This window comes from Haliaeetus albicilla, chromosome 19, assembly GCF_947461875.1.
Source record: "Haliaeetus albicilla chromosome 19, bHalAlb1.1, whole genome shotgun sequence".
Lineage (NCBI taxonomy): Eukaryota > Metazoa > Chordata > Aves > Accipitriformes > Accipitridae > Haliaeetus > Haliaeetus albicilla.
The window spans coordinates 22,566,204-22,593,803 of record NC_091501.1 but is presented as its reverse complement, the minus strand read 5'-3'; the positions used below and the strand labels follow the sequence as shown (position 1 = coordinate 22,593,803).

Below are 27,600 nucleotides of genomic sequence, written 5' to 3'. Positions count from 1 at the left end.
AAACACACTGCACTTTAAAAAATATTGAATTTATTCATATGTCTAGCCTATTTAACAGTGGATCACACTGGTAGGAACAATCACAAATATCTAGTTACATGGTTTCATCAGGTTCTGGCCTGTGCAACGTTGGGTTTGAGTCAAGCGCATATTATGGCATCACCAATAAGGACAATGATTGCTGTTCAAAGCTCGGTTGAGTCCCATCTATTTGGTCAACTTTCAAGACCAATAACCTCTTCTCCCACTGTGTGTGGGATTCTCTACAAAGAACTTGTATTCTCAAAGTCTGAATCCAGCAGCCAGCCTGAAGCATATGCTCCATCTAAAAATTCTGTTTACTTCATGTCCTTTATTTGAAAGGCTTCAGGTTTTCAGTGCAACTAACAAACAAAAAAAAACCCTACCCCTACAATTTCTCAGAAATGTTGGACCAGACTTGTACCAATCAGCTTAGCTCCAATAAGGAAGCTGGAATTACTTATCTCACCACATGATCTGGCCTGCAAATCCCAACTGCCTTCCTTGAAATAATGCATCGGAGCAAGGTTTCCCGGCAAAAGAAAAGCAATCCTGTAAGTAACATCCCTGCTGTTTGTGCTGGCACACAGCATGGTCTAAAGTCTCTGACCTGCGTGCCATGTATCTGAAGGGTACCCATAGACTTCTGCAGCATATTCGCACCTTTCTAAACGCAGCCTGCACTTAAGTTGACTCTGAAGACAACTGCCCTTGCAAAAAGGGTCCATGGCAGCTCTGGCTACCCATGGTCAGTCACACATGTCAGGATACCCAGTGACTCGGAGATGTGCCACACCGCATGCTGGGATGCACTGAGATGTAGAGTAGGTCTCTGTATCGTTTGCGCCCAAACAATATGAACGTGGAGTGAAGGTTGCCTCCTAAGAACTGTGGGCTCACATCCACACTCAGGCCTACTGAGCAGACCTGCTCCAGAAGCATCTTTGGATCTGGCACCTCGGGGTTTCTGTAAGCCCAGTCCTATAAGCCTGCTTGAGTCACAGGTAGTCGGGAAGTCACAGCTCATCAGAGGATCAGACCCTCAGCCAGCAGCTACAAGGCAGTGCTACAGTCCTAGGCTGCTACAGGTGCCGAAAGCTGCCAAATGAGAGAAAGCTGCCTTCTACCTCCTTTCCCTCACACATTGACTGTGACAAGTGCCAGACAGGCTAAAAGCCGTTCAGGAAAATGTAGAGGGTGTTACTGATAAAGACTCCTAGGGAAGCTGGATGCCCAGCATCCATCAGAGTACCTTCTGAAAATCCCAGTCGTCACGCTCAGGGTATCCTTTACACCACTCTTCCTCTCAGTCTCTCCCTTCCCAGAGCCAATTCTTTCTACCCACTCTCCCACTCTCCTATGCAGAGAGCTGGCAACACGCACAGAGTGGTTCCACGTTTGGTTATGGGCACTTGGCTGCAGGACTGACCTTTGCTGCTGCCAAAAAGGAGGGGATTGCAGGCCAGAGCATCCTCTCTGCCCTTCACTTTTCAGTGCTAATTGGGTTTTCTATCAATTTCAGCACGGCACAGCGTGGACTTGTGGAGCTTGAAAAGCAACAGAGGTTTTTATCACAATGGTGCAATGGGAAAAGACTTCAGAGCATTTTCTGGGAACACTGCACACAATTATATTACATTTTCAGAACTGTCTGGCTATTGTGCCTTCTAAAACACATGAAGGACTACAAACAGTGCTATTTCAGTGAAGCTCTCTACAGCCACTGAAACTAAGTCACCACCTCCTTTAGAGCAGGCAGTGGACTCACATGTTCACAACAAGGACTGTACATACGCTAAAGCAAGACGCTTCATAGGTAAATGAGAAATACCTCTAGTTTGGGCCCATCCCTTAGATATCAGATATTATGCATGAACAGGATGATTACTACTTGTAGAGCTATGTGGAACATCTACCATTTATCTGAGTTATTAAAACACAGTTTTAAATAGCACAGTAATCCAAGGCCAAAAGACAGGCAGACAAATGGACACTTTAGCCACTTGTTCGATTGTCTAGAGAAAGCTATTTGCTCTTATAAGGGCTGACCTTACGCATTTACCAGGACTGGATCCTCCACTTGAAAAAAGGTTTAAAATAAGTTTCAACAACGGAGCCTTTTGGAGGTGCCCTGTGACAATTTCCAGCTTCCCACAGGACTTGGTGCTTGTCTGGGGTTTTTGATGAACAGCTCATAAATTGTTGCTATTTAGCTACTGGCAACTGAATCCTGCTTTAGTTAGTTTTCCCAGAAATGAGACACATTTGAATCTTGTATGGGATTCTCCCTGCCTCCTCCCTCCAATCCTTGTTTACATCTACTTTCAGTTTCCTGGAACTAAGAGTGTTAACCCATTTTAAAACAACAGCAACAAGAAAACCAGAAAGCAAGGAAACCAGTTTCCTGTCCATAAATGTTGTATTCCCTGCACACAGGGAAACTTCACCAACTCCACAGTAAGAAGATGCAACAACCTCCTTTGCAGCATCCTGACGTGACAGCCTTGCAGCATCCAGAATCCAGCCTAGCAAGAAAAAAAAAATTGTTACATGTTAAAAAAACGCCCCAAACAAATGTATTATTTTGCACGGATCACAGTTAAGACATGTCAGCCTAAGGGTTCATTTCTTAATGAGAATGTTTGAAGGGACTGAATTTGAGATATCTTGTCAATATAACTGCAAATGGCTACAATGGAACGTGCTACATTTCTTTGCTTACTTTGACTCCTGTTGAGGGGATTTGATTTATGGGGGAATTTTCCTTACAGCTGCTGGGAATTATATTCATCTCTTCTTGCGTGAGATGAAATACACATATTAGAAGGTTGCAAAGTTCATAGGATGCATTGCAGTGCTGTGCTGCTCCAAGGACGGAGACCCAAGGTCTGACCTTTACTGTAACTGGGACTTTGTTAATTCCCGTAGCCAGCTTTTTGGTGTCTAATTTTAAGTCCTTTTAAGACAGATCTATATTAACAATTTGGCTTATAAGCCTCTTCCTCCATGCCAGGGTCAGGAAAGTCAATCAGAGCAAGTGAGGGAACTTTTTTAATTTATTTTTTTTTAATCGGATCTGAAATGATTTATTGAGGCAACAAATGGAAAACGTGTTGGAGCTGCAAGGACTTTTCTTCATTTATAGACTTCTCCATTGTCACACTTTGATGCAGTCCATTCTAGCTGCATCTAGGTCCATCTGTGCTGGTGACACATGAAACCTAAAGGGCTATTCATAAGTTATTAAAGACATCTGCAGTCCTCCACAACAAAGGAGAGAGAAAGGGAAGACAGAAGCGACAGGAATAAATGTGGCACTTGGGCCTTCCTAAATTGGTCAAGGTCTGTTAAAATCTGAAAAGTCACAAAACAGTTCCTCATAACTCAAGCAATACTTAAGTTTCTTTTCCCTCTGTATATCAACAGTGCAAAGCCTCAACTCTGCTAGTCTAACATGCCCCTAAAAGTTACCTATTGCATTTTTCTTTACACAGGATAGCTTATGTGTTCCTATGATACTGTATTGGGTTTGTACAGCAAGGTTTTGGTAGCGGGAGGGTGCTACAGGGGTGGCTTCTGTGAGAAGCTGGTAGGAGCTTCCCCCATGTCTGACAGAGCCAATGCCAGCCGGCTCCAAGACAGACCTGCTGCTGGCCAAGGTTGAGCCCATCAACGACGGTGGTAACACCACTGGGATAACATATTTAAGAATGGGGGGAAAAAACCCTACACATTCTGAAGCCAAGAAAGAGGAGTGAGAACATGTGAGAGGAGCAACTCCGCAGACCCCCAGGTCAGTGAAGAAGGAGGGGGAGGAGGTGCTCCAGGTGCCAGAGCAGAGATTCCCCTGCAGCCTGTGGTGGGGAAGACCATGGTGAGGCAGGCTGTCCCCCTGCAGCCCATGGGGGTCCACGGGGGAGCAGATCTCTACCTGCAGCCCAGGGAAGACCCCACACCGGAGCAGGTGGATGCCTGAAGGAGGTTGTGACCCCATGGGAAGCCCACGCTGGAGCAGGCTCCTGGCAGGACCTGTGGACCCATGGAGAAGCTGGACCAGGTTTTCTGGCAGGACTTGTGACCCTGCAGGGGACCCACGCTGGAGCAGTCTGTGCCTGAAGGACTGCAGCCTGTGGGAAGGACCCACACCGGAGCAGTTTGTGAAGAACTGCAGCCCGTGGGAAGGACTCATTCTGGAGAAGTTCATGAAGGACTGTCTCCCATGGGAGGGACCCCATGCTGGAGCAGGGGAAGAGTGAGGAGTCCTCCCCCTGAGGAGGAAGGAGCAGCAGAGACAACGTGTGATGAACTGACCTTAATCCCCCATTCCCCATCCCCCTGCATGGCTGGGGGCGAGGAGGTAGAGAAAAACAGGAGTGAAGTTGTGCCTAGGGAAGAAGGGAGGGTTGGGGAGAAGGTGTTTTAAGATTTAGTCTTTATTTCTCATTATCCTACTCTGATTTGATTTGTAATAAATTAAACTAATTTCCCCAAGTCAAGTCTGGTTTGCCCATGACAGTAATTGGTGAGTGATGTCTCCCTGCCCTTATCTTGACCCACAAGCCTTTCATTGTATTTTCTCTCCCCTGTCCAGCTGAGAAGGGGAGCGATAGAGCAGCTTTGGTGGGCACCTGGCACCCAGCCAGGGTCAACTCACCACAGATACATGGTTAGGATGTGATTTTAAATTAATTAGGACTCCTGAGTCCTAAACAAAACTCTGAGGTCCAGACTTAATTTAATTGTGTGAGTACTTGACAGGGCTAGTCATGAGCTTAAAGAAGTTAAGCCTGTGTCTGCCTAAATGCTACGAGTAGCTCAAGACCTGCGTTGCAAAGAGTTTGCACCATTTATACTTTTACACAGTTTTTTTTCTACCAAGAGAATTCCATTTCCCACTCTGTACAGGAGCGTGAAAGCAGCTTATTCCACCAGGAAGACCATACACTTTCTAGTCCTCGTGCTCCTGCAACTCCTGCTACTGCTTGACAATGACTCAAGTAGCCAGAAAAAGAGCAGGACCAGGTTATTAAAAGAGTGTACCAGTGAGAAAGCCCTGAGCCAGAAGGTAGGTTGCAACATTGCCAAAGCCCACAGGAGAAGAAAGAAGTGGGAAAAATATGAGAGACCTGTAGAGAGAAGCCTACAAACTGAACAAGATTTGTCAAGAGCTCTGTCTAGATTCAGAAAGGAGTAAATGGCAGTGGTACATAAAATATTGCATGATTATATAAATATAAATATATATAAGCACATTTACACTCACACAGAAGCTACATATTTAAGCAATGACTATAGATATATAAGCAAGTGTAAAATGTTACAAGTAAGTATTTGTAAAATGCATTCATTTTTCAAAAAGTTTTCTAAGAAAAAGCCAGCTCTACCAACAAAATGTAAAGCCCGCTTGCTTTGAGTTCATCAAAACTGTGAGAAATCTCTGATTTGCAAGCTAAATCTGTGCTGATCTTCAAAGCAAAATTCCCTCACTGAGTCTTCTTTCATGTAAGCTTTTTCCTGCAGAATTATATGTTGGAGAGGGAAGTTTTCAATTCAGGGATCACAGAGCGTGAACAAGATAGAGATATGAAGGCTAGCTCACAGTTTTCCAAAAATTCAGAGCAACAATAACTGGATACTAGTGATTGCTTGGAGTTTAATAAGAGAGAGACCCCATCAAACAATTCACAGGCAGAGACAAATGTCTGCAACAGCTGCCTTAATTGAACCTATGACAAATCACTGGATTTTCCTGCAGGGTGAACAATCACAGTGGGGTTTGTTGGTCTGATTCTACTCTTAGTTTTATGTTGATGTATCTGATGTGGATCTTCCCCAAAGTCAGTAGAGATGTTCCACTGGAAAAGAGTAGAGGACGAGTCTACATATTCAATATTGGATATCTAGCATCTCCTTTTATGCATCATGTCAACAAATGCTTAGAAACTGTAAAATATACTTCCTTATACCTTGTTTCCTGATCTACAGGGAGAAGATCCCTGCTCCTTTATGGTTTATAAATTCACTTAGTAAAGCTTCTTAGCAGCAAACAAGACTCCTCTTGCACTGGAAGTATTGCATGGTTAAGGTATGTAATGTCATCTGCCTGTCCAAAGCAAGGATTATGCAAAACTTAAAATCAATAGCAATAGAAATGGTCCCAGTAAATAAAGAGAGACATGACATAAACAGGTTTTTGAGTTTAGCATGAAAAATCTTCTTGAAGTATTTGCAAATCCGGGAGCCCAAATCTAAATTTTTCTGGATCACCTTTCATCAAATGTTGGATAAACAAAGCAAATGCAGGGATCAAACACTACAGCATTAAGCAGATGTCTGAAAACAGCTCAGAAAGTATAACTGATATAACTGAAAATATTGCAAAAAAAACCAGTTTGGCCACAGGACAGCAAAACTGCCATTTTTAAATCTGTCAAATAAGCAAGGGATTAGCTAGTATAATACAGCAGTAAAGGGCTGACATGAAACCAGGGTCCAGATCCAAGTTTATAATAGTGTTTGAAAGCACCATTAAAATAATGATTACTATCGCTCACACAGAGAAAGCGATAGGAAAGATTTTTGACTGGGCCGGAAGAATGGCAGATGGACTGAAGAGGATTTTTGTAAGCCTATAATTCTATAAATGTAAAAGTAATAAAGTATCTAAAAGGAACTGACACGCAGTAAGGCAGCTTGAAGCATGAGATAAATGAAATACTGAAGTACTCCTTGCCAGCCTATGACTTACTCATTACTCAGTTATTGCTTACTTACTTTTAAATACTATTTTAATATAAAGTACAAAACTAAACCAAGAATTTCCAAAGTGGCCAGTGACACTGGATGCTCAGCTTGGCACTCTGAAGGGGCTGAATTTCAGAAAGCAGAATGCACATCTTGTACAGGCATCCAGAAACAAAACCTACTACATTGCTGCCATTTTTTAAAAGGTGGGCCTCATATATGTGTAGAGGGATGCAAAGGATTAATTTTGTGGACCCATTTCTCTATCTCTTATTGCTCTTAATTTTGAGAATCTGATACTCATGCCTAAATTCATAGTAAATAGCTCCTAACTCTTCAGAGAGGCTTTCTGAAACCAGAGACATGAAAAAAGGGACTATGCTTTGGAATGGGATCTAAACTCGCCTGTGCAATTTTTCAACCACGTTTCAGACACCTTCTACATTTATGATTTGAAAAGATGCAATAACCTTCGTATTTAAAAAAACCTGCTGCCTCCTTCTACCATACAAGATCCTTGAATCCTTCTCAGTGATGACAGATGCAATCCCATCCAAACTATATGTGTAAAGTAAGAGGGAGATCTACACATAGGAATGAGTCCTGGCAAGTTAACTGAGAATAATTTAAGGCTTTGAGTGTCTCTGTCACAGTTGAAAACCCTGGGGATAGCAAAAATGTAGGGAAAGTTACCTCAAGTGGATGTAACTCCTTATCACTTATGTAACTTATAATGAAAAGACACAGGTGGCAGCCAGGCTATTATACTGTCCAAGGATAAGGGAGAGGTGATTAAACAGACCGGATCCAATGTATTTACAGTACCCATCTTAAAACAGAGAAGCCAAAAAGAGCAACAGAATTGTGAAGCAAGCAACTGAGTTTCTAAGGAGAGGATAAAGCTACAAACTCCTTCCAGTGTCCTGCTACAGCAAAGGCAAACTGATGCAGTGGACATAAAATCAGGTGAAGTTACAGTTCAGGTGAAAAGATGCAGCACTGCCTCACGTGAGATTGGTAGTTTTAGCTTGCCTGAGTGAATGAAAATATTCAGGGAAATTCCCAATACTCCATCATCCTTCCTCAAATTAAATCCCCAGTTTAACCACACAGCGCTGGCCATATGCAGCTCGCACTTCTCTCCCTAGGAGCCATCTGGAACTCCCTTGAGGAATCTCAACTTCCAAGCAAATGTTCGGTTTAATTCTGACATTAACAGTTAAAAAGACATTGTTGGATTTAATGTCTTTTATGACACTGTGCAAAGACTATATTGACTTGCTCCAGAAAATGGGTCATGTGGCCAGGTCCCACATCGATTCCCTTCTACATGCCTAAATCCAATGTAGCAAGGCAAAGTGCTTGTCCTGAGCTGCCAACAAACTCTGGAGACACAAGAACATAGAAAACACTGAATTTCTCCACATGCCTATGGCAAATGACAGTGCCACTCAGGCTGTCTTGTGCTTCATGCCTCCCAGGCACATACCACCAGCCCATACCTTGCTATATGTATTGCTTAAAACCTTAAGCAAGAGGTCCAGCTCTGCACGTGCCAACTGGCTGTACTCCACACCTAGCACCCTGACCACCGCTACCTTCTCTCCCATCACACCAGAAGGGGAAGAGCCAGAGAGGGTTCGTTGCTTCCTTTCATAAAACAGCTCAGGGGTGAGGGCACTCATCCAGGATACCAGGCACCTTGTTTCTGTGCTCTCCTCTACTGCAGCTGCCTCCAAAGAGAACTCCAAAGCTGCAGGCATTAGCAATTTGGCCATCAGGTGCTCCCAGAGCTGCCTGTTTACATGGTCCTTGCAAAGCGTTACGATTTCAAGATCCGCTGGCAGAATGACAAAACAAGGCAGATCCGCCAAGTTGCTGGTGGGAAAGATCTCACCCAGGAAAGAAGGAAGGAGCAAAGAGCAGGAGGTCTCATTCCTTGCTCCAAGGAGTGCTCATCCTTCCTCTTCTGCATCATTAATCCTACGTCCCACAAAGCTTCAGCAGCAAGGACAACATCCCGCTGCACCCCTAAACCAGCCACCTCCGCTGCCGCGTGGCCAGGGGGTTCTCCTACCAGCACGGATCCTGCACAAAAAGAAGCTGCCCTCTCTCTCACATCTTGAAAGAGCCAGTCGATGCTCAAAAAAAAAAAAAAAAAGGCTGTATCTCTGTTATCACGGGAGGTTTCTGCCCTGCGAGTCCTACTTCTGCACAGCCAGGGTGTAGAGCTTCAGGAACGTTGCGGCGGGTTCACGGCACACCCCAGCACTGCCTACCGAGAGAGCTCTCCAGTAGCAAAAGAAACCACTTAAATACTTCAAATGACGAGACGGGCACCTCTCCTCATGCAAAAAGAGCCTTCATGGCCAAGGTCACCTCTGCCACAAGCTGCCAACCCCCTTTGGCAGCGCAGGTCGCCCACCCAAGCGTTGCCTTGGCAGATACCTCCAGGGCCCACAGGATGGCACTGTGTCACCCCACAAACCCGTCACTGGCTCTCGGTGGCGTTTCCTGACACCAGCAGTCAGTGTAAGGCAGACTTTTTCACATCACAGGTTGCTTTTTTTTTTTCCCCTTTGAATTTTCAGGCTTTTCAGAATTCAACGTAATTCTGCAGATTCTCCCATGCCGGCAGACCAGCTGATCCTCTGTGTCTTTGCTCAGAAAGATCACCATCTGCTTTCTGTGGGCATTTTGCTTGAATAAACAACAGTAAGCTTAACCCCCGAAAGGGTTAGCCTAGTAGCTACACAGCAACCTCCAGAACAACTGCTTCTTTTTGCTGCTGAGAAATTGTATTTGGTAACCCTGAAACTAATTAATAGCAGCTACTGCTTACAACACGCTTTATATGTTCAAAGTACTGTACAAAACCAAATTCAGTTAACAGTCTTGCTCATTACCACATCATTTGTATTCTACTGAAGATCAGCGCAAAGCTGCGTAACCTATAGCTATCAAACATGGACCGAAGGGGGCTCAAGCCTTTACATGCCCATGCATGGACATACTCCACACATATGCTCCAGCTCAATTCATACAGCATCCGCACAGTTTCATGACCCCCTCCCATTTATGGGTCAAAGATGGAGCCAAACCACAGACATTAAAATTTGGACTGTGCACCAGACTTCAAAGCCTTCTCAACAGTGTTTGAGCATCCTAATACACAGGGGTTAGATTTTTCCTAGACTCACAAAGCATGCGTTCAAAAAAAACATTCTGGGACAACTGCAGAGTCAACAACTTTAAAATTCAACAAGATATGCTCATCCTTATTAAAATTTTTGGAAAGGATCACCAAAGTCAATTATTTCAGCTTAAAGTAGCAGAGAAGATGAAGTAACTTGAGTTTTACTTGAGTCTAACCTTCCTTACCAGCTTTGGCTTCAGCTGCTAGCCCTTGCAAAAGCCTTATCTGTTTTACCTTCATTGTTGTTTTAAATGCTTTTTTGCAGAATGGATATACTCAGGGAACCAGCACAGAAAATCACAACAAACTATTAGAGCTGGGTCTAAAGCAGAGGCAAAGACAATAGTTGCTAAGGACAACGGGCTGCTGGGGACACCAAAACAGCCGTGGTTCTGCCGTCTGCTCTGCTTATACCCGAGCCCTGGGAAGCCAGGCTTGCGGATGCTGATGAGAAGTGTGGAAAGCGGCTTGGGGACGAGGAAACTGCTGCCATGGTTGCGGCAGTGGTGATAGTCATCTCCACTCCTTACCTCTCCCCTCCTTCCAAGGGTCTTCAGGGCCCCTCTGGCTCAGCTCTCCTTTCTCTCTCTTTTTGTTCCTCCCCAAGGCTTAACTCTGGCCCCACATATGCATCAATATAGAATTTTGCCTTTGCAGCTGACACCAGCCTGGCACAGTAAAACCTGAATAAACTGAAAGCAACCACATGAATTTATAGGAAAGTTGCCATGCTTTGATGAAGTCATGGAGTTAAAAGAAAGCACAGTGAGGGAAGAGATTGCTTTGGTGGACTCCACGTGTGGAGGTGGGAATGGAGGTGGCATGGTGCAGGTCAGACACTCAAGGGACCACCAGGGCAACAATCACCGGGAGACAAGGAATGTGATCAAAAACAGCAACATAAATACAAGCAGCAACTTCATTTACAGCTCGCCAGTCCCTAAGAAGTGGCTGATTTGGGTTCAAAGGATCCTTTGCTCCCGTCACTCTTTCACTGTCAAGCAAGTGAAAGAGCTTGAGCTAGCTTAGAGCAAGAGACAGGATTTTCAAATGTGCTTGCTATTGGTCCAACTCTGTTTCACTAAAATCACTAGAAAAAATTCCCAATGGCCATGGTGCAGCTGGGCTTTAACAGGCTTTTTTTTTTTAAATGCTATCTTCTACCAAACTTCTGGGAGTGAGACTTATCGTATCTTCTGAGTGCCTGGCTGGTCACCTGCAGACCCAGTAGTCAGGTTTATGATTATTGCTGGAAAGCATCGAAAGAGGTGTAAGGGCACAGGGTAATATGGAGGCAATGTCACTGAAGCAAGTAAGGAGGGTCAAAATCCCATTTATCCTGTTTCCAGCTGTGAAAATAATGATGCCCCTTATGGAAGTTACAACCATGTGAAATCAGAAGCAGGCTGACAGAGAAGCTGACTGAAGGTCCCACAGTAACCAGCTGTCCCAGCTGCAAACCTAAGTCCAACTTCCCAGCCCGGCCTCACACCACCTGCTTTTGACACCCCGTAGGAAAAAGAGTCATTTGCACTCTCTGGAGAAAAGTGAGTTTACCAATGAATACGTTGATTTTTCCTATTGATCCTTATCACTGATAAACACCCAACTGCATGCTGAGGAGAGAAAGACTTTATTTCCCTTCTACATTTGGGGAAATCGAGGCACGAGAAAAATGAAATGTCGGATCCATACCAGATCCAGGCCCAGATTGTGCCTGTGAGCCTCAGTCTGTCCCCAGACTGTTATGGTGCTGTGGCAGACTGGATAGCCAAAATTCAAAACCATTCCAATGGGAATTTTAGTTATGCTTCAAGACACTGAATTTTCAAGATAACAGGTCTCATTTCCTAACCCTATGGAAAATTGACCAGCTGAAAACCTAAAGACTTCTAAAACACCCTGTACCACCCTGCCTAGTTGGCATCAGAAGAAAAATGTGCTGATGTATGAATACCAGCTGAGAATTTGGCTCCACTTGCCTGAAACCAACTCTCTGCATCAGTAGGGGTGTTAAAATATTTCGGCCATCAAGAAAACTCTTCATGCATCATGGTGGGCACAGAGACATGACAATGGGCTCTCTCCAAAAATGTAAGTGACTCAGGCACCTAAATATGCTATAGGACAGGCAGGAGTTTGCAAGAGGATTCATCTGGGCCTTTTTGCCCATGCTTGCTTCTGAATCACCAATATATGACTAAATATAAACCATGAGGAACCATAACTGCTATTCTATGTATCCTCATATTCCTCTGAAAGACCATAAAGGAACAAAAACTAGAGAAGCATTTATGAGGATTAGTTCTTAACAATGCCAGTGAATATCTGTACAGAAATGATCTTGCCAGATTCAAGGTGCAGATTTGACTGCTCAGTACCAGTGAGCTGCTAGCATCCAAATCACCTTCGTGCTTGAAGAGCTAACACAAATCTATGAGAGAGATGGTGAACTCCTCCCATCTCTAGCATATTTTCTTCTGCTGCTTCAATACCGTGGTCCCTGATAGCAATTCAAGGGGTGAAAAAAAGAAAAACCTGCATAAATTTACTTGTTTTGGACTAGCTGTGAGAAGTAGATGTCAGCCTCTTATCTCCATGGTGCATTCAACGGGCTTTCAATTTACCTTGCAGTAAGTCAGCTCTGGGCTTTGTCAGATATAGAAATATTTTGCACGCTTTTAATTATAAGGCAGCCCGCAAGGGAACAGAGAGTCACGAATAAGGGGGTTGCACTGAATATTTTGTGTCTGAGCCTGAAAAACAGAAATCAGATCAGCATGGCCAAAGCATTGGCCCAAAGCCAACACAGAGCTAGGTAACAGCAGGACTTGTTAGCATTCGGATATTCCGTGAGTTTCATGCATAGGGCCAAATGATTTTCTGTGTTTGTTTGATCCTCACTGCCCATACGTTAGTTACTACTGCTATGACAGTAATACAACACAGTGTCCTTAGGGAGCAGGGTCCCCAACTGTGCCTGACATATAGGTCTTAGGTGAGAGATGAGGCATACTCAAAAAGATCTCCCTGTCTAAATGTTTTAAGGAAAAGGAGCAACTAAAGGGTGTAATACTGTCCCATTTTATCAAGGCACCGAGATATGTGGGACACCCAAAGGCCATGTGACAGTACTGGGGACTGTCCCCTTGACTCCAAGTCCAATATTTAATTACAAGACCTTCCTTATTAAGTGGCCTCTTAACTAACAAAAAAACCCAATACAACCTTTTGATGCAACTTACTAATAAGCAGAAATGGCAGGGCCAGAAGTACCAGCGGGTGTTTTTTCTACTACGTAGGTTACATGATTGGGGGATGGAGGATGGAGAGGAAAGCTGCATCGGTCTCCAAAACCCATCGCAGCTATATCACAGCTGCAGCTGGCTTGATCAATATGTATTCAGACAACTTCTATGGAAATGTTGATTAACGGTTACTATGCAAAGAAGAGCTCACTACTCATCTTCTCTGAAATACACGTAGCTTAGTCTTAATGGTAGTTCACAAATCTGTGCAGGTTTTTTTAAAGAGCCAATGAAAAAAAGTAAGTAAGGAGGTGAGCTACAGCACACTGCAGAGAGCACCTTCTACTTCCATTCTTCCCAATACACCCAGAAAATTATTAGTAATAATTTATTTTTTCTTTTTTCTTTTCTTAGTACATAATCTATGAGTAAAAAGACCCTAAAAGATTAGCTGATGAGTGGAAACAGGTGGAGCTCAGAATTCATAATGACATGTTCTAGCAAGTCAGACTGTATGGTAAAAGCAGTCTGGACTCATCAAACAACTTTTTTACTTGTGCGGGTTTTCAAGAACAACTGGCTTGCCTCAGTGATAGCCAAAGCACTGGAATATCCCTTCTGTCACTACTAATACATGCTGTAGTACCCATACCATTTGGTCTGTCATTTCATCTCTTGGAGCATCTCAATATCACCTAACTGAATTCAAGGAAGGATTGGAGCTGACACTGGAGCCACACTGCTAGTAATCAGGAACAACCAATGGCTACCACTACATTGCTTGGAAAAATGTTTTTTAAAAACACACTCTCCTAAACCAAGGACAATCCCCTCCTTTCAAAAAAAAAAAAAAACCAAACCAAAAACAAACAAACAAAAAAACCCCCAAAACAAATCCACATTATATCTCTCATTACAGATCAAAGTAAAAAAAGACATAAATGCAAAATTTTGTATTTTACCTTGTTTACATACATTTCCTTAAAAAAAAATTAAAAAGCTGAAACATTCAGAACATTAAGAAAATGATCACGCGCGTTACAAAATTTTCCAAATATGCATTTTCTAAAGAATGCCAAAATGAGCTGAAATGAAACTCCTCTCACAAATTTTGCTGATTTTGAGGAAGAGGCATCTTTTGATGGAAATATGTCCTACAAAAATGTTTGCAATCCACTGCAGAAAACTGTAACAGATCATCAAATAACAGACTAATGGATAAGCAATAGTGAATAACCCCCAAAATGTTTCTGAAAGTCACTGTGCCACCTCCAAGGGCAGACTACAAAGATCAATTGCTTTGTGGGTATTATTTTGTAAGCATGAAAGCCCATAGTCTACAGTACTAAAAGGAACGTACCTGACAGTACTATGTCCGATACATTAAAATATGAGCATAATGCAGAGCTTGAGAAATATACAATATATTCGTGGTACTTATCTAAAGAAAAAATACAGTGATAAAGTAGATGTTCTAAGTTTGCCCGCCTGACACCAAACGGGACCAATAGGTAAATATCTACTCTGTACCTTTCCATTTTAGGTCCTGATGATGAGGTGGGATTCAAACACAAAGCAGGTCCATTCCTCCATCACTGACAAGGCAGCTTGTGCACAGAGCTCCTTACTGTTTAATGACAGCACTACCCTTAAAAATATAAACCCATTATAAGAATGCAAGTCTTGACTGAGGAAGGTTTAAAACTGAAGCATGGAAAGAGCAAATAGGGTCAGAACTTGGTCACAGGTTAAGAGCATGTTAGTGTTTCACACACTGGATAGAGTGTTCGTGAGCTGCTAGCTTTGCAATGCAAAGCCAAAAAAAAAGAACCCGTGTAAATACTATTTATGCATAAATAAGACTGGCTTGAAGATTCACAATAAATGCATCTCCCATGCTTCTTATGTATCCTCATGAATCCACATCACTTACTTGTAGGTTTTGTTCCTGTGCTCTTTAACTCTACTCCCTGTCAAAGTCAACACCTCCTTGCTAAAAGACACAGTTGCCAGGGCCAAGAAGAAGAAGATTTGTTCTGTAGCACTAAAGAAGTCATGGGTTCTGCTTATTTAGACTTTTGCTTTCCCACCGCTCTCCACAGCTAACTGTGCCTTATTCTGTTCCTACTATAAAATCAAAATGTAATGATGCTCTCTCACCATTGGAAGGTTCTTCGAGCTCCAAAGAGGACAATTTTACCTGTATAATCCCTTTGCCCTGCTTTTTGCTCTGGGTTTGTGTGGTGATTGCTGCAATAGGATCTGCACCACTAATATGTTACATGCCTCAAGACCAATGCTCCGTACACAACGGCAGTGCACATGATAAAACAACAGTAAATTAAGAAGCACATAAACATGCTGATGGTGGTGTCTCCCATCAATTTCAAAGTGAACTGAGCTCAGAAACCAGATGTGACACTGTGTTCACGGTTCAAATGAAACTCATTGGCTCACTCTATATTTGTTTTAATTCCTTTCTAATTTGGCTGACTGCTGTAACTCAAGAAATTATGTCAAGCACTTGGGACAAGCCCTTTAGACAACTTATGGACAACTGGATTTGTGTGCACCATCCTGCTAATGTCATTGATAAAGCTCAAGTGGTGTCTGCATTCACATGCTTTCATAATGTGCATGGTTATTCATAAAATCTCCTTTGCTTTGCTTTTTCTTTTTTTCTACTTAAAGGAGAAAAAGCAGAGCTATTTCAAAGTTAAAGAGTAGAACTAGCTAGCCAAAATATAGATACACATCCCAAGATGATGGTTTCCTCACAGAAGTGAACAAAGAGCAGTAAGCTAGAAGGCTCAAGGACAAAGTATAAGGACAGATTCTTCTTGGTGCTTTTGTGACATGGAGAAGGATGGATGGGTGAAGCTCCCACCTTGGTCAATTTATATTCTATCTGCTGAGCTTAAGGGGATATTTTGTGACTTTTCCACAGGATGAAATGAACTGAAAGAGGTAAGAGAGGAAATGTGAAGCTTTATTCTGTCTTTGTCAGAACAGTGCCTGAAATTATTCTGCTAACGTCTTCAGGCCAGAGTGGCCATTGTTGTCAACTGCTCTGACCTTCCATTCAACAAATGTTGTTGAAGATCACGCATCTGCATCCAACGCAGATAACCTGGCTGAGCTGCAGCAGAGCTGGCTCAAGGCTTTTCTCAAAATTAGGTACAATGCACTGTTCCAATGATTCCTCACGGTAGTGAGGAATTACCAGAGACCCCAGGAAGGAAGAAGGTCAGTGTAGAGCTGGAGAGCTCTGGATAGGGAGAAAGGACCAGACAAGGTCAGCAGAGGTTCCAGGCTAAGGGGAAGAGCAGCGAACAGAGATCGGTGGCTTGTTAAAGGGCATGAAACTCCCCTCTGTCTCCAGACTAGCTCCTAGAGTGATCTGGTATCCCTTGCTCCATCCTACCCCACCCCTAGGACTTCTTTCTCTTCCCCCAGTCCCATAGAGAAAAAACATCTCCCAAGACTCACAAGTCCTCCCCTAGTTCTCCCTCCTACCCACACACCTCACGTATTAAATAATGAAATCACCAGGATTTAGCATTTTGTAGCTAAATGGGTGCAGTATGGCAAATGAGCTGGAGGACACAAAACATGAGGGAAGATCTTACAATTTCTCATCTATTCAGCATCTCAAATACATCCCAGGTGTAGGAGAGGATTCTAGTAGACAAGGCCACTGAACTCATGCTATTTCATCACATGAAACTACTTCCATATTACCCCTTTCATAAATGTAAGTCCATCTGAAAAAAAAGAAAAATTTGTTTTTTGCTTTCACTTCTCCTATTCAGCCTGGAATGAGCAAGCTTTCATTTCTCCTTCTTTGTCTGTTATATTAGAAATCACCTTCTTCTTTCCAGGGTAAATTTATTCATAGCCAGCTCTGTTGTTCAAACACCAACACTGCCTTTTAGCTTAAATAGCTCTTACCTCTTTTGGCTACTCTGCCCCCAGTATTTTTGTGACTATAGGTCTTGTCAATCTTTTGCTGGCCTAGAAAAGTCAGGCTCTTCCAGCTTCCTCTTGCAAAGCAGTTTCCATTCACCTGATCATTCTTGCTGTTCTTCCGTGCATCCTTCCTGACCAAATTTAGGTCACCAAGAATGCACACAGCATTCCAGATGAGGCCTTACAGGATTAACATTTCCCAGGTGGGACTGAACGTGCTCCTTCTGAGACTTTCAGAGACTTGCACCTGCAGTTTTTTATGGCTGCATTACTCTGGTGGCTCAGTAAGTGACACCAGCACTCTGGCTGATCTCAGCACCCCCAATCTTGCTTTTTGTCTGTCTTCCCCAACTGATAAGCTTGCCACCAAAATCCCCATCGTAACTTTAATTTCTGTGCTATTTAGGATCTTGCCATTTCTTTAAGTCAATTATTCAGTCAATTAGTTCTGTGTCCTAATCCACAGTCTTGATGATGATGCTTAGGTTGCTTCATTTCTAGATTTCATAGTCTCAGCATTACTGCTAATATTTTAAACAATCCCAGGACTAATCCTTGAGGAACGCCTTTAAGAACCTCCCTCCTGTCTCACACTGCTTATTTATTCTGTTCTTTACTGACTCTTTTCCTTCTATTCACCCTCATCTGCCCCATCTCAAGTAGTATTTTTCCATATAGCATGCTAGTGGCTTTTATATGAAGCTTTTTGTCCAGTTTCGGGGAAGGCATGACTGAGGTCAGCAGAGTTAGAGCAGGAAACGAGTAGCCCAATTTGTTTAAACTTAGTATTCCCTGAAAATGGAGACTCTGAAGCCAGCAGATGTATAGCCAACCTGCCAGGGCTGCAACAATTTTCACGTAGCCATAACAGCAAAAAACTGTAGGAGGGGTACAGTTTGTCTCTGTGTCTACCTCTGCTACCCTTCTGTTATTACAGTACTTAAGACTTGCAATATTATATTACTTAAGACATTTCTTTAGCTTAAAAAACTCTGTCTCCTTGGAAAACATATCCAAGCAAGAGGAAGCTGATGGAAATGGGGATGGGAAAGCAGTCAAGGATCTAGGACAAGCAACTGCTCCATTCAACATGGGGAACCTGGTGAGCACGCACGCCCCACACCAGCCTGACTTCTGCTCCAGCCAGGCTCGTGAGTGAGATGTCCAGGACACAAAGAGCTGAGCACGGCACAGCAGGCAAGCGCACGCCTTCCCCTTATGGTACGGTAATGATGCACCTTCCGGAGAGCACCCTAGCAGATAAGCAAACAAAAAGACTGTGGTCCAATTCTGCTTTCACCGGGGATAAATTTGGAGTCACTTCACTGACGTCAGTGGAGTTATTCCAGAATTGCACCCGTGTAAAAGAGGGCAGCATCTGCTTCCTGAAAATGGATGCCATCAAGCTAATTGAAAACAACAGATGCATCAACGAGCAGCAAGAGGAGACGGTAATGTTCCAGTTTTCTTGTAAAATACCATTTAATTTCTCTCCAGAGAATGTAAGAGAATAAACCAATATGTACTCTAAAAGCTAAATCTTCTGTTGGTGTAAAATTGTATACAACCTTTTAGGTGAATGGACCAATGTGTATCTACAACACCTTAACGAGATCAACTCTAGACATCTGCATTTACAGCCCTCTTCTTTGGGCCTGATTCTTCTCTCACCATTTCTTAAATCAGGAGTCACACTGTTCATGTCCATAAGGATACATTTATCTAACCTCAGGCAGACAGCTGAATCAAGACCCCTGTTTTCTTTAAACAAACAGTGGCTACAAAACCAATTAAATCTGGTAATTTAATCGTTAAATTTGGTAATTAAATGGATAAATTTGTGATTTATAGCACTTTTTGACACAGGGTCCAAAACTTTACACCACTGAGTAAGTATCTTTATATTCATTTAGTGAAAGTGAAGCCAAAGAAGGACTTACTGAACTTTCAATGATATTTTGTATGAAGACAAAGGTTTCCCCTAAGTCTTTTCTCTAATGAACAGGCAACAGGGCTTCAGTATTTTAGGGTGACCATGGAAGTTGATGCGCACTTTCCCTCCTATAAATCCTTTCTTTCACTAAGAAAAAGTTATACACAGGAAAGTTCAATCTGTTGCTTCAGCCCCTCTTAATTTCCACTACAGACAACACGGATATTTCCTGCAGTGAATGTTTATCAATGAATGTTTATGCTTTAGGAACGTAAAACCCACACTGATCAGAGTTATGTGTTTCCCAAAGTGTAAACTATGCTACGATATTCAAGCTCTTGTGCCAGCCAACAGTGCCCAGACAGACTTCCCTGAGCAAGTGAAAACCCAGCTAATTAGGCAAGGCATAGAGAATTAACAAGTACTAACAGCATAAGCTACACTAGAAATCAAGGTTACTGCAGTCCCTGTCTGCTTTCCCCCAAAAACATTCTTCTGGGTTCATCTCCTTGACTAGGATCTTGCTTTACTTAGGACCTGACCCTGCACAAGAAGGGCTCCTTCTTGCAAATTGGTGGGTAATTTCATCACCAACTCTCTTTGGGGGCAGCTAAGGACACTCGGCATTCACCGGTTTGTTTTATCAGAGGATTAAGTCTTCTCATCCTGCAAGCACCTGCTCCCCTCCTTAACTTCATGTGTAAAGCAGATGACTGCAAGTCAGGGATTCGACTGTGAACCTGCTGATAATATGGCTACAAATGTCTTCAGATTTGTCTAGAGTGCGAGCTCCGTAGAGCAAAGACGAAGACTGTGCTTTCGGTTACAGCAATGTCAATAGAGCTATCTTGTGCTTACAGGGCTGCAGCTGTGGGCAGAATCTCATTTAGTCTTAAACATCCCTCTGAATTTGTCTGCACATTTCCACCATTGAAAAATATAATAAAATAAAATGCTATTGGTCTTATTTTTGTCAATATAAACTTAGAGAGAAGTTTAACTTTGCTGATTTTGACAGACTTACTTGGACTCAAGTCAGATGAGAGCTTTTGGGAAAGCTGTAGTTAACTCCTGCTGTAATCTGCAGATCTTTCCCTGATGTAAACAGGACCTCAAGAAAAGAACAAACAAAAATAAGCATTTTAACAAATACTACATATGTTTTGACTTGATGCAGAAGATTGAAGTTGGAGCCTAATCTAAACCAAGGTAGTTGTACTAAATGGAGTTTTGCCAACTTGAATCAGCAGATGGTGAGGATCTGGCTCATACTATATTTTTGCAGTTTATAATTATCTTTCTTTCTTCACCTAAAACCAGATTCTCCCTTTAGGCTGCAAATCTTAATTAGGAAAACCTTCCTCACTAATCGCAAGAAACTCTTAGTCATTAATTTCACAGAAGAAAAAGAAATCTTACCTACTTCTGCTATAGCAGCAGATGCTGGAGCTGTTTGTTCCTTTGCTTTTAGGGTTGATGCTATTCTTTCCATCACGGTATGGAAGACATCTCAGTCCTTACCCTGTGTCTTGCTGCCCTGAATTTCCTTTATACTCATTCTTCTTTATCTCCATAGGGATCTCTGTACGCTGAATGGGAGGGCCTAGGAAAGAACACCAAGTCCGGTCACCTTCACCCCCACAGCTGCCGTAGCAGTGAATTTTTATCCATGGAAGCTGGATCAAAAGGGACAGGGCCGAAACAGAAAATTGCTCAGAAATCCCAACTTGCAACATTTTCCAAACAGGAACGGAATCGGAGTTTTATCTTGGAGGTAACTGCAGGAATCCACCAGTAATGTAGACTTTGAAATATCGCAAACAGCTCTCCATGCCTTTCACGCTTACAGTCTTTTGTGTGGTTGATGAGTGCAGATTAAAAAAAGGTGTCCTCAGTAAAATTCTTCCTTTCCTTTCCTTCCCTCCCCACCTCCAACAAGATGATTTCCACCCTGTCCTGCTTTGCTGCAAAACATCCTGTGGGAAAATTACCTGGGCAACCAACTGGCACGGAACAGCCAAGGGTTCTGGAAGGAGCAATAGTCTCTTCCACAGCAAAACTATTTCCTAGTGAGATTGTTGAAAGAGGAGTTTCTGCTTTTTTTAATGTGATGCTTTAGCTTGTATTCCTTGTCACCGGGCACCAGGATGGCTCTACATTCACAGGCCAGTTGCCCCTCAGCTCCTTGACTGCGTGTCCTCAGATTGCCCTTCACACACTCCCCATTTCTCTGTGCACAAGGATATACCGATAAAATCCCTTCTCATCTCCTGGTTTGCACTCTCTGCCTTTAAACGATGATAACTGTCTGTCTGGAGTTGGACAGGACAGTTGTACATGTTATAAGGTGACGGGATCATCTTCAGTAAGCAAAGAAAACAGCTGTAAAGGTAAGGTACTAATATCTGTGAACTGAAAATATTCAACGAGTGCTTTTGCTTGTAGCCAAAGTCACAGGGTAGAGAGAAAGTCTGGGAGGTTGTTATGGAAACAAGTCCCTGGAGGTGCCTACTTTGCTTCATGAGGATGCGCTCTGCCTTCCGAAGGAAATAGCTAGACAGACAGACAGACAGATTTGTGTTTCGAACATCCAGGAGTGAGTGCTAAGAGCTAAGAATCCGAGGTGAGATTTTCGAAAGCATCTCTGTGATTTGGCGACACGAGTCCTCTGTAAAGTCGACGGCATGTGTGCCACTATGTCACTTCAGTCAGTTGAAAAAATTCTGCAGGCTCCTTAATAAAAATGCCAAATTCCAGAAGTTCTATAATATATAGTATTATTGATGACTCTGAGACTTCACTGCCTTGCTTTTCAGGAGATGCTTAGAGAAGGATTTACATGCCTAAACATAAGTTCCAGGTTACAGCTTCCAAGCTTCTGTTGGCTTTTTGTATTTCTCTTAGCTCTAACACAGAAAACCCAGGGAGCAAACGCCACTCCTGTCTCCCACATTTTCATTTGCACCTTCTTTTCAGAACCGAAAAATGTGGATTGCAAAAACCGCACAAAGCTGTCTGTTTGCAACGAGGTGCGTGTGCACGCGTGCACGTGTCTGTGTGCAGGCAACGCTCCAGCTAGAAACTCACTGCTGAATTTCACCTGAGAGCAGGAAATCTCTTTACAAAAGACACGCTGGGATTATGCTACCAGTAATTTGCCTCACATCTGTTTTTTTGCCGGAGTCTCCCTGCCCAGCCGTCTGTCATGCTGGTCGGGAGAACAACCTGTTCTGAGCAGGGAGGGCTCCTGCCTGGCAGGAGCAACGGGGTCAGGCCCAAGGGAAGAAAAAAGCACGGGAATTTTCTGACGTAGGCTCAGCGTGCCTCATGCCTCCTCCTGAACTTGTGCTTAACCTGAGTTTTTTATATCTTACTTTGGGGAAACTTTTATCAGCTGATACAGTCAGGCATAAAATAACCCCAAACATGGGCATTCTGCTAGGAGACAGCAGCAGCCTTGAAACATCCCTCTTAAATAGCAGGTTCTCTTGCTAGTTGCTAGGGCATCTGCTAGGGCAAACACAAAATTTGAAGAGTCACTCTCTTGCACTCACAGAAAAGATTTCATTACAGTGACCCTGAAACACAACTAAGCACAACAACCGCTTTTTACTGAATTAACTCACTGACCAAGACAACTTTTTACACAGTATCAGCAGAGACGCCACCGCGCTGATCCTTCCTCAGTCCCACTTATTCGCCAGGCTTACTTACCCACCGGCCGGTTACGTGCTTCAAGGGATGCAGGATGGCTCCCAAGGCCCAGACAGTCACAGACATTTGCCTCGGTCCCGACGAACCAAAGAGGAATTAGGCACCTATGTATTCAGGCAAACTCCTCTCAGCTATAGAGCCCTCACCGCATCACACTTGTGTCTCCCAGACTGACCTGCAGTAACTGAGACAAGTGGCATTTTGCTACCGATTTCAGCGAGAGAGAGAACAGAGGTTTTAATGTAATGGTTGTGCGCTGACCCCGAGGGAGATCCCTGCACATTAAAAACCTTTGAGAAGACAACGGGACTCTGGAGAAATGCAGCAGTTAGGATTTACACAAACAACTTCTACCATATGATCAGGGCCCAGATGAGGAGAGGCCACAATAAAAGCACTCTAGGCATGGAGCCAGATCTCAAGACAAAGAAAACAAGCAGGGTAACGAAGATGCAAACAGATCCCATCTCACAACCAGCTCTGTAGCCAGTTGGGACTATATTAAAGCGTATGCCTTTAGCATTCTTAGCCTCATGGTTGAAAAGCATAATATATACATATACATAAAATGTATTCTATATATTTTGCATCTTGATATTACGTCTGGTTTATGTATTACATGTGTCACATGCAATATGTAGTACATTCTAATATGCATATCATACAGTATGACGCAAGGCATTAATGGCTGCCTTTGCTTTCATACACATGCACACATGTGAATGCAGAATATACACTCAGATTTAAAACAAGAAAGACTTTTCCTTGCAGGAAAATTTGCCAATAGAATCTGAAAGCATCCATTTCCCCTTCTCATCCACTGGCAGCATTTGAAACACTTTAAAGTTAGATGTAAGGCAGAGCTGATTAAAAAAGGGAAATGATCTGGGGAGCAAAATGTGCGTCTTAAGATGCAAATCTCCGGTCCCTTGGCAAACCCAGCACTGCAGGCCAAGCGATGCGTTTTGCATTGCTAGCATGAGTCGCTCTCATAAAACCTAGTGCATGCAAAAGACATTGCTGTGCCTTCTATCCATGAAATACCAGGAACCGGCTAGATCAGTAACACAGCAAAAGCACCTCTTCAAGGCTAGCTGTTCCTCCCCTCCTTTGAAAGGCCTGGGGTACGCTGTTGGGTTTGTGCAGATGGCTTAGGGAAGTTTGTATCTGTGCCAGACTAAATCTCAAATGTTGACACACTTACCCTGGGGCAATTTATGCCTGTGACCTGCTAAATCAGTGCAATCTTCAGACAGCACAAGTGCAGCTGTCTGTGGTCAGGGTGTTTCAGCAATGTCAACAAAATACCAACATGCAAACTTCCCTCAGCTCTACAACCGCTTCAATAAAAACGCAGCGGAGTCAATTGCTCTCACGTGCCTGAATACAGAACTGGGTATCGGAAGCATAAAGTACATCTCATTAAACGCTATTGTGTGGAGATAAACTGTGGAGATAACAAACGATTTTACTCAAATGTGCCTTGCATCAGAAGGCACTTACCACTATGAAGATTAAGTTGGTACTGTAAAAGCCAATTAACATCAGGGCACTGGCATAAATCAGGCTGAAGCAAGCTCAAAACACAGAGCATCTTCACCAAGCCTGTTGATTTCTATAAGCCTGTTTTTGGTAAACGGTATATGGTCGCAAGTAGCAAAGAGCTTTTAGACCTATGCACCTTTTCTGAAACACAAACCAAGAGGGTCTTTAGCATGCCAAGAGTTGCAAAGAAGGCAGGCGGCTGCCTGCTGACTTTCCCCTACAGCTGCAGAACTCACTGTGATGCTGGCTACAGCGTTTCCATTATTCAAAGGCAATGGCATGGCAGGCGTGACCGATCCCCCAGCCAAGGGCACCGCGCTGGCACAGAACTAAGGGCACAGCTCGAGCCAGATGTTTGTAGCCCCTTTAACCGTTTACTCCCTGCCGAATCCTTCAGCCGAAGTAATGGCAAGGGCTTCTCTGCTAGTGGAGTAGGAAGGCTAGGTTTCAGAGCAAACATTGAATTAAAGCAGTCTTCAAAAACAGAGAAAGAAATGCACGAGGGAGTGGGGGATGACAGCTAGCACTCCACGGAATAAAGCAAGAACATTTCCGCCTGCACACGGTAATGAGAAACAGCAAATCAGGACAGAAGAGCCCATTATCACAATCATTCTGTTTACGGTATCACAGTTCACAGTCTGGCATGTAAATGCTGAAAAGATCCAGCTGCTAGTAGGAAGACGGCTGTGCAGCAGCAGCTTGCAGCTCTGTGTCTGGACCCAGGCTAACAAAACTGATCACACCTCTGTCAGCATTTTCTTCTCTTTATAACCCTGGTTGTTGGGAGGAATGAAGTTGGAATATTTCATGGACTCCAGGTCTTCTGCCTCCAGGAATTCAGATTTGCTGAGAGACTGATTACTGTCCCCCTTCTTGGGCTCGGAGAAGGGTGACTGCTGCTGGCCACAGGTGACGTGGGTGTACTGGCACTGCTCTTCGTGATCAGTCTCTCGGTGGTAGAAGTAGTTGAAGTTGGACACGATGACGGGGACAGGCAGGGCGATGGTGAGCACACCCGCGATGGCACACAAGGAGCCCACAATCTTGCCACCGATTGTCATGGGATACATGTCCCCATAGCCCACGGTGGTCATGGACACCACCGCCCACCAAAAAGCATCAGGGATGCTGGTGAACAGGGAGTCGGGGTCATCGGTCTCTGCAAAATAGACAGCACTGGAGAAGAGGATCACCCCGATGAAGAGGAAGAAGATGAGGAGGCCCAGCTCCCTCATGCTGGCCTGGAGAGTCTTCCCCAAGATCTGCAGCCCCTTGGAGTGCCTGGAGAGCTTGAAGATCCTGAAGACCCTGACCAGGCGGATGACTCTGAGGATGGCCAGGGACATGGCTTGCTGCTGGCCCCCGTTGTTGCTGCTGCTGCCAGGCTGCTGCTTCTGCTGCTGCTGCTGGGCCAGCTCGGTGCCCAGGGTGATGAAGTAGGGGATGATGGCCACGATGTCGATGATGTTCATGATGTTGCGGGAGAACTCGGGCTTGCTGGGGCAGGCGAAGAATCGGACGAGGAGCTCAAAGGAGAACCAGATGATGCACAGGGTCTCGATGAGGAAGAAGGGGTCGGTGAAGAAGGGGCCGGCGCCGGCGGCTGGGCGCAGGGGTGGCGGAGTCCCGCTCGGTGGCGGCGGCGGCGGCAGCAGCAGCGCCTCGTCTCCGGGCAGTGCCGCCTCCCCGAAGCCGGGCTGGACACCCTTGGGCTCCTGGCGAAACTCGGGCAGGGTCTCCAGGCAGAAGATGACGATGGAGATGAGGATGACCAGCACGGAGACGATGGCGATGGCCCGGGCCGGCCCGGAGCTCTCGGGGTACTCAAAGAGCAGCCAGACCTGGCGCTGGAAGTGGTGCTGGGGCAGGGGCTTCTCCTCTTCTTGAATGAAGCCCTCGTCCTCGCGGAAGGTCTCGATGGCCTCCTGGCCCAGCTGGTAGAAGCGGATCTCCTCCAGGAAGATGTCGAGGGGCACGTGGACCGGCCGGCGCAGCCGCCCCCCGGACTGGTAGTAGTAGAGGATGGCGTCGAAGCTGGGCCGGTTGCGGTCGAAGAAGTACTCGTTGCGGAGGGGGTCGAAGTAGCGCACCCTGCGGCTGGGGTCCCCCAGGAGCGTGTCGGGGAAGATGGAGAGGGTCCGCAGCTGCGTCTCGAACCGCAACCCCGAGATGTTGATCACCAGCCGCTCGCTGCTGCAGCAGCTCCCGCCGCTCCGCTCCTCGCCCGGCACCTCCGCCTCCCCCTCGCCTCCTCCACCACCACCTCCTCCTCCTCCTCCTCCTCCTCCTCCTCCCGCCCGCGGGGCCGCCAGCGCCAGCGGCTCCTCCGCCCGCATCCCGCCCGCTCTGCCCCGCTCCCCGCCGCCGCCTCGCCCCTCGCCTTCAGCGGGCGGCACCGCCGCTTCCCTCCATCCTCCCCACCGCCCCCCGACACCCCCTTTGCCCCTTCCCTCCCTCCCGCCGCCCCGCCTGTTGCGCTTCGGTGCGGCCGCTCTCGCCCGGCGGCTCGGCGGAGCTCCCGGTGCGGTGCAGCTCTTCCTCCTCCTCCTCCTCCTCCTCCTCCTCCTCCTCCTCCGGTGCCGGTGTGTTGTGCCCGGCGGTTGGGCACCGCGCTGCTGCGCGGAGCGGTCCGGTTCTGCCCTCCCCGCCGCGCACACCCACACCCACACCCACGGCGAGGCGGGGGGGGGGGTGTCGGTTACGCGGAGGGAGGCGCGCAGAAACACGCACCCACGAGCGGAGGGAGGCACGGCGGGCTAGGGAAAGGCGGAGCGGGCAGAGGCAGCGCCAGCGCGGACACGCTCGGATCCAGGCTGACTGCACGCACCCACGCAGCGAGACACGGGCACGCACCCGTGGACGTGCGCGGAGGCTGGTGCTCGCCCCCTCCTCCTCCTCCTCCTCCTCTTCCTCCGCCGCGGCGGTCGCAGCAGCCCCAGCCCAGGGGAGTCCGGCTTTTTCTTCTTTTTTTTTTTGGGGGGGGGGGGTGTACCCCCGAGTGGAAGCCGCCGCCGGCTGCGGCTCTGCCGGCCAGGCGCTTCGCAACAGCTTGTTCCAGGGGCGGCACCGCCCTCGCCCTTCCCACCCCTCCACCCTAAAAACTCTGCCCCTGCGCCCCCCCGGCCCCCTCAGTCAAAAACCCTGACGGGGACTGGCAAATACCCCGGGCTCCGAGCTCGGCCGTGGGACCCCGGAGAGCTCGGCCGTGGGACCCGGGAGAGCTCGGC

General features: G+C 45.4%; 1 protein-coding gene and 1 long non-coding RNA gene across 2 annotated transcripts; both read right to left on the bottom strand.

The window, feature by feature from the left end:
• Positions 1 to 13: 13 nt before the first annotated feature.
• Positions 14 to 22,151, bottom strand: LOC138689974 (uncharacterized). The gene is made up of 3 exons (XR_011328738.1): positions 20,531 to 22,151; positions 20,136 to 20,222; positions 14 to 2,546 (listed from the first exon to the last, which is right to left on the bottom strand). It is a non-coding gene; the product is annotated as an uncharacterized lncRNA (long non-coding RNA).
• A 550-nt stretch (positions 22,152 to 22,701) lies between these two features.
• Positions 22,702 to 26,724, bottom strand: LOC104314958 (potassium voltage-gated channel subfamily A member 6). The gene has a single exon (XM_009914679.2). The coding sequence runs from the start codon at positions 26,707 to 26,709 to the stop codon at positions 25,111 to 25,113; it is 1,599 nt and encodes a 532-aa protein (XP_009912981.2). The 5' UTR covers positions 26,710 to 26,724; the 3' UTR covers positions 22,702 to 25,110.
• Positions 26,725 to 27,600: the final 876 nt, after the last annotated feature.

Excerpts from the sequence above, each read along its gene's own strand:
- LOC104314958 (XM_009914679.2), bottom strand. The coding sequence starts at position 26,709 with ATGCGGGCGGAGGAGCCGCTGGCGCTGGCGGCCCCGCGGGCGGGAGGA.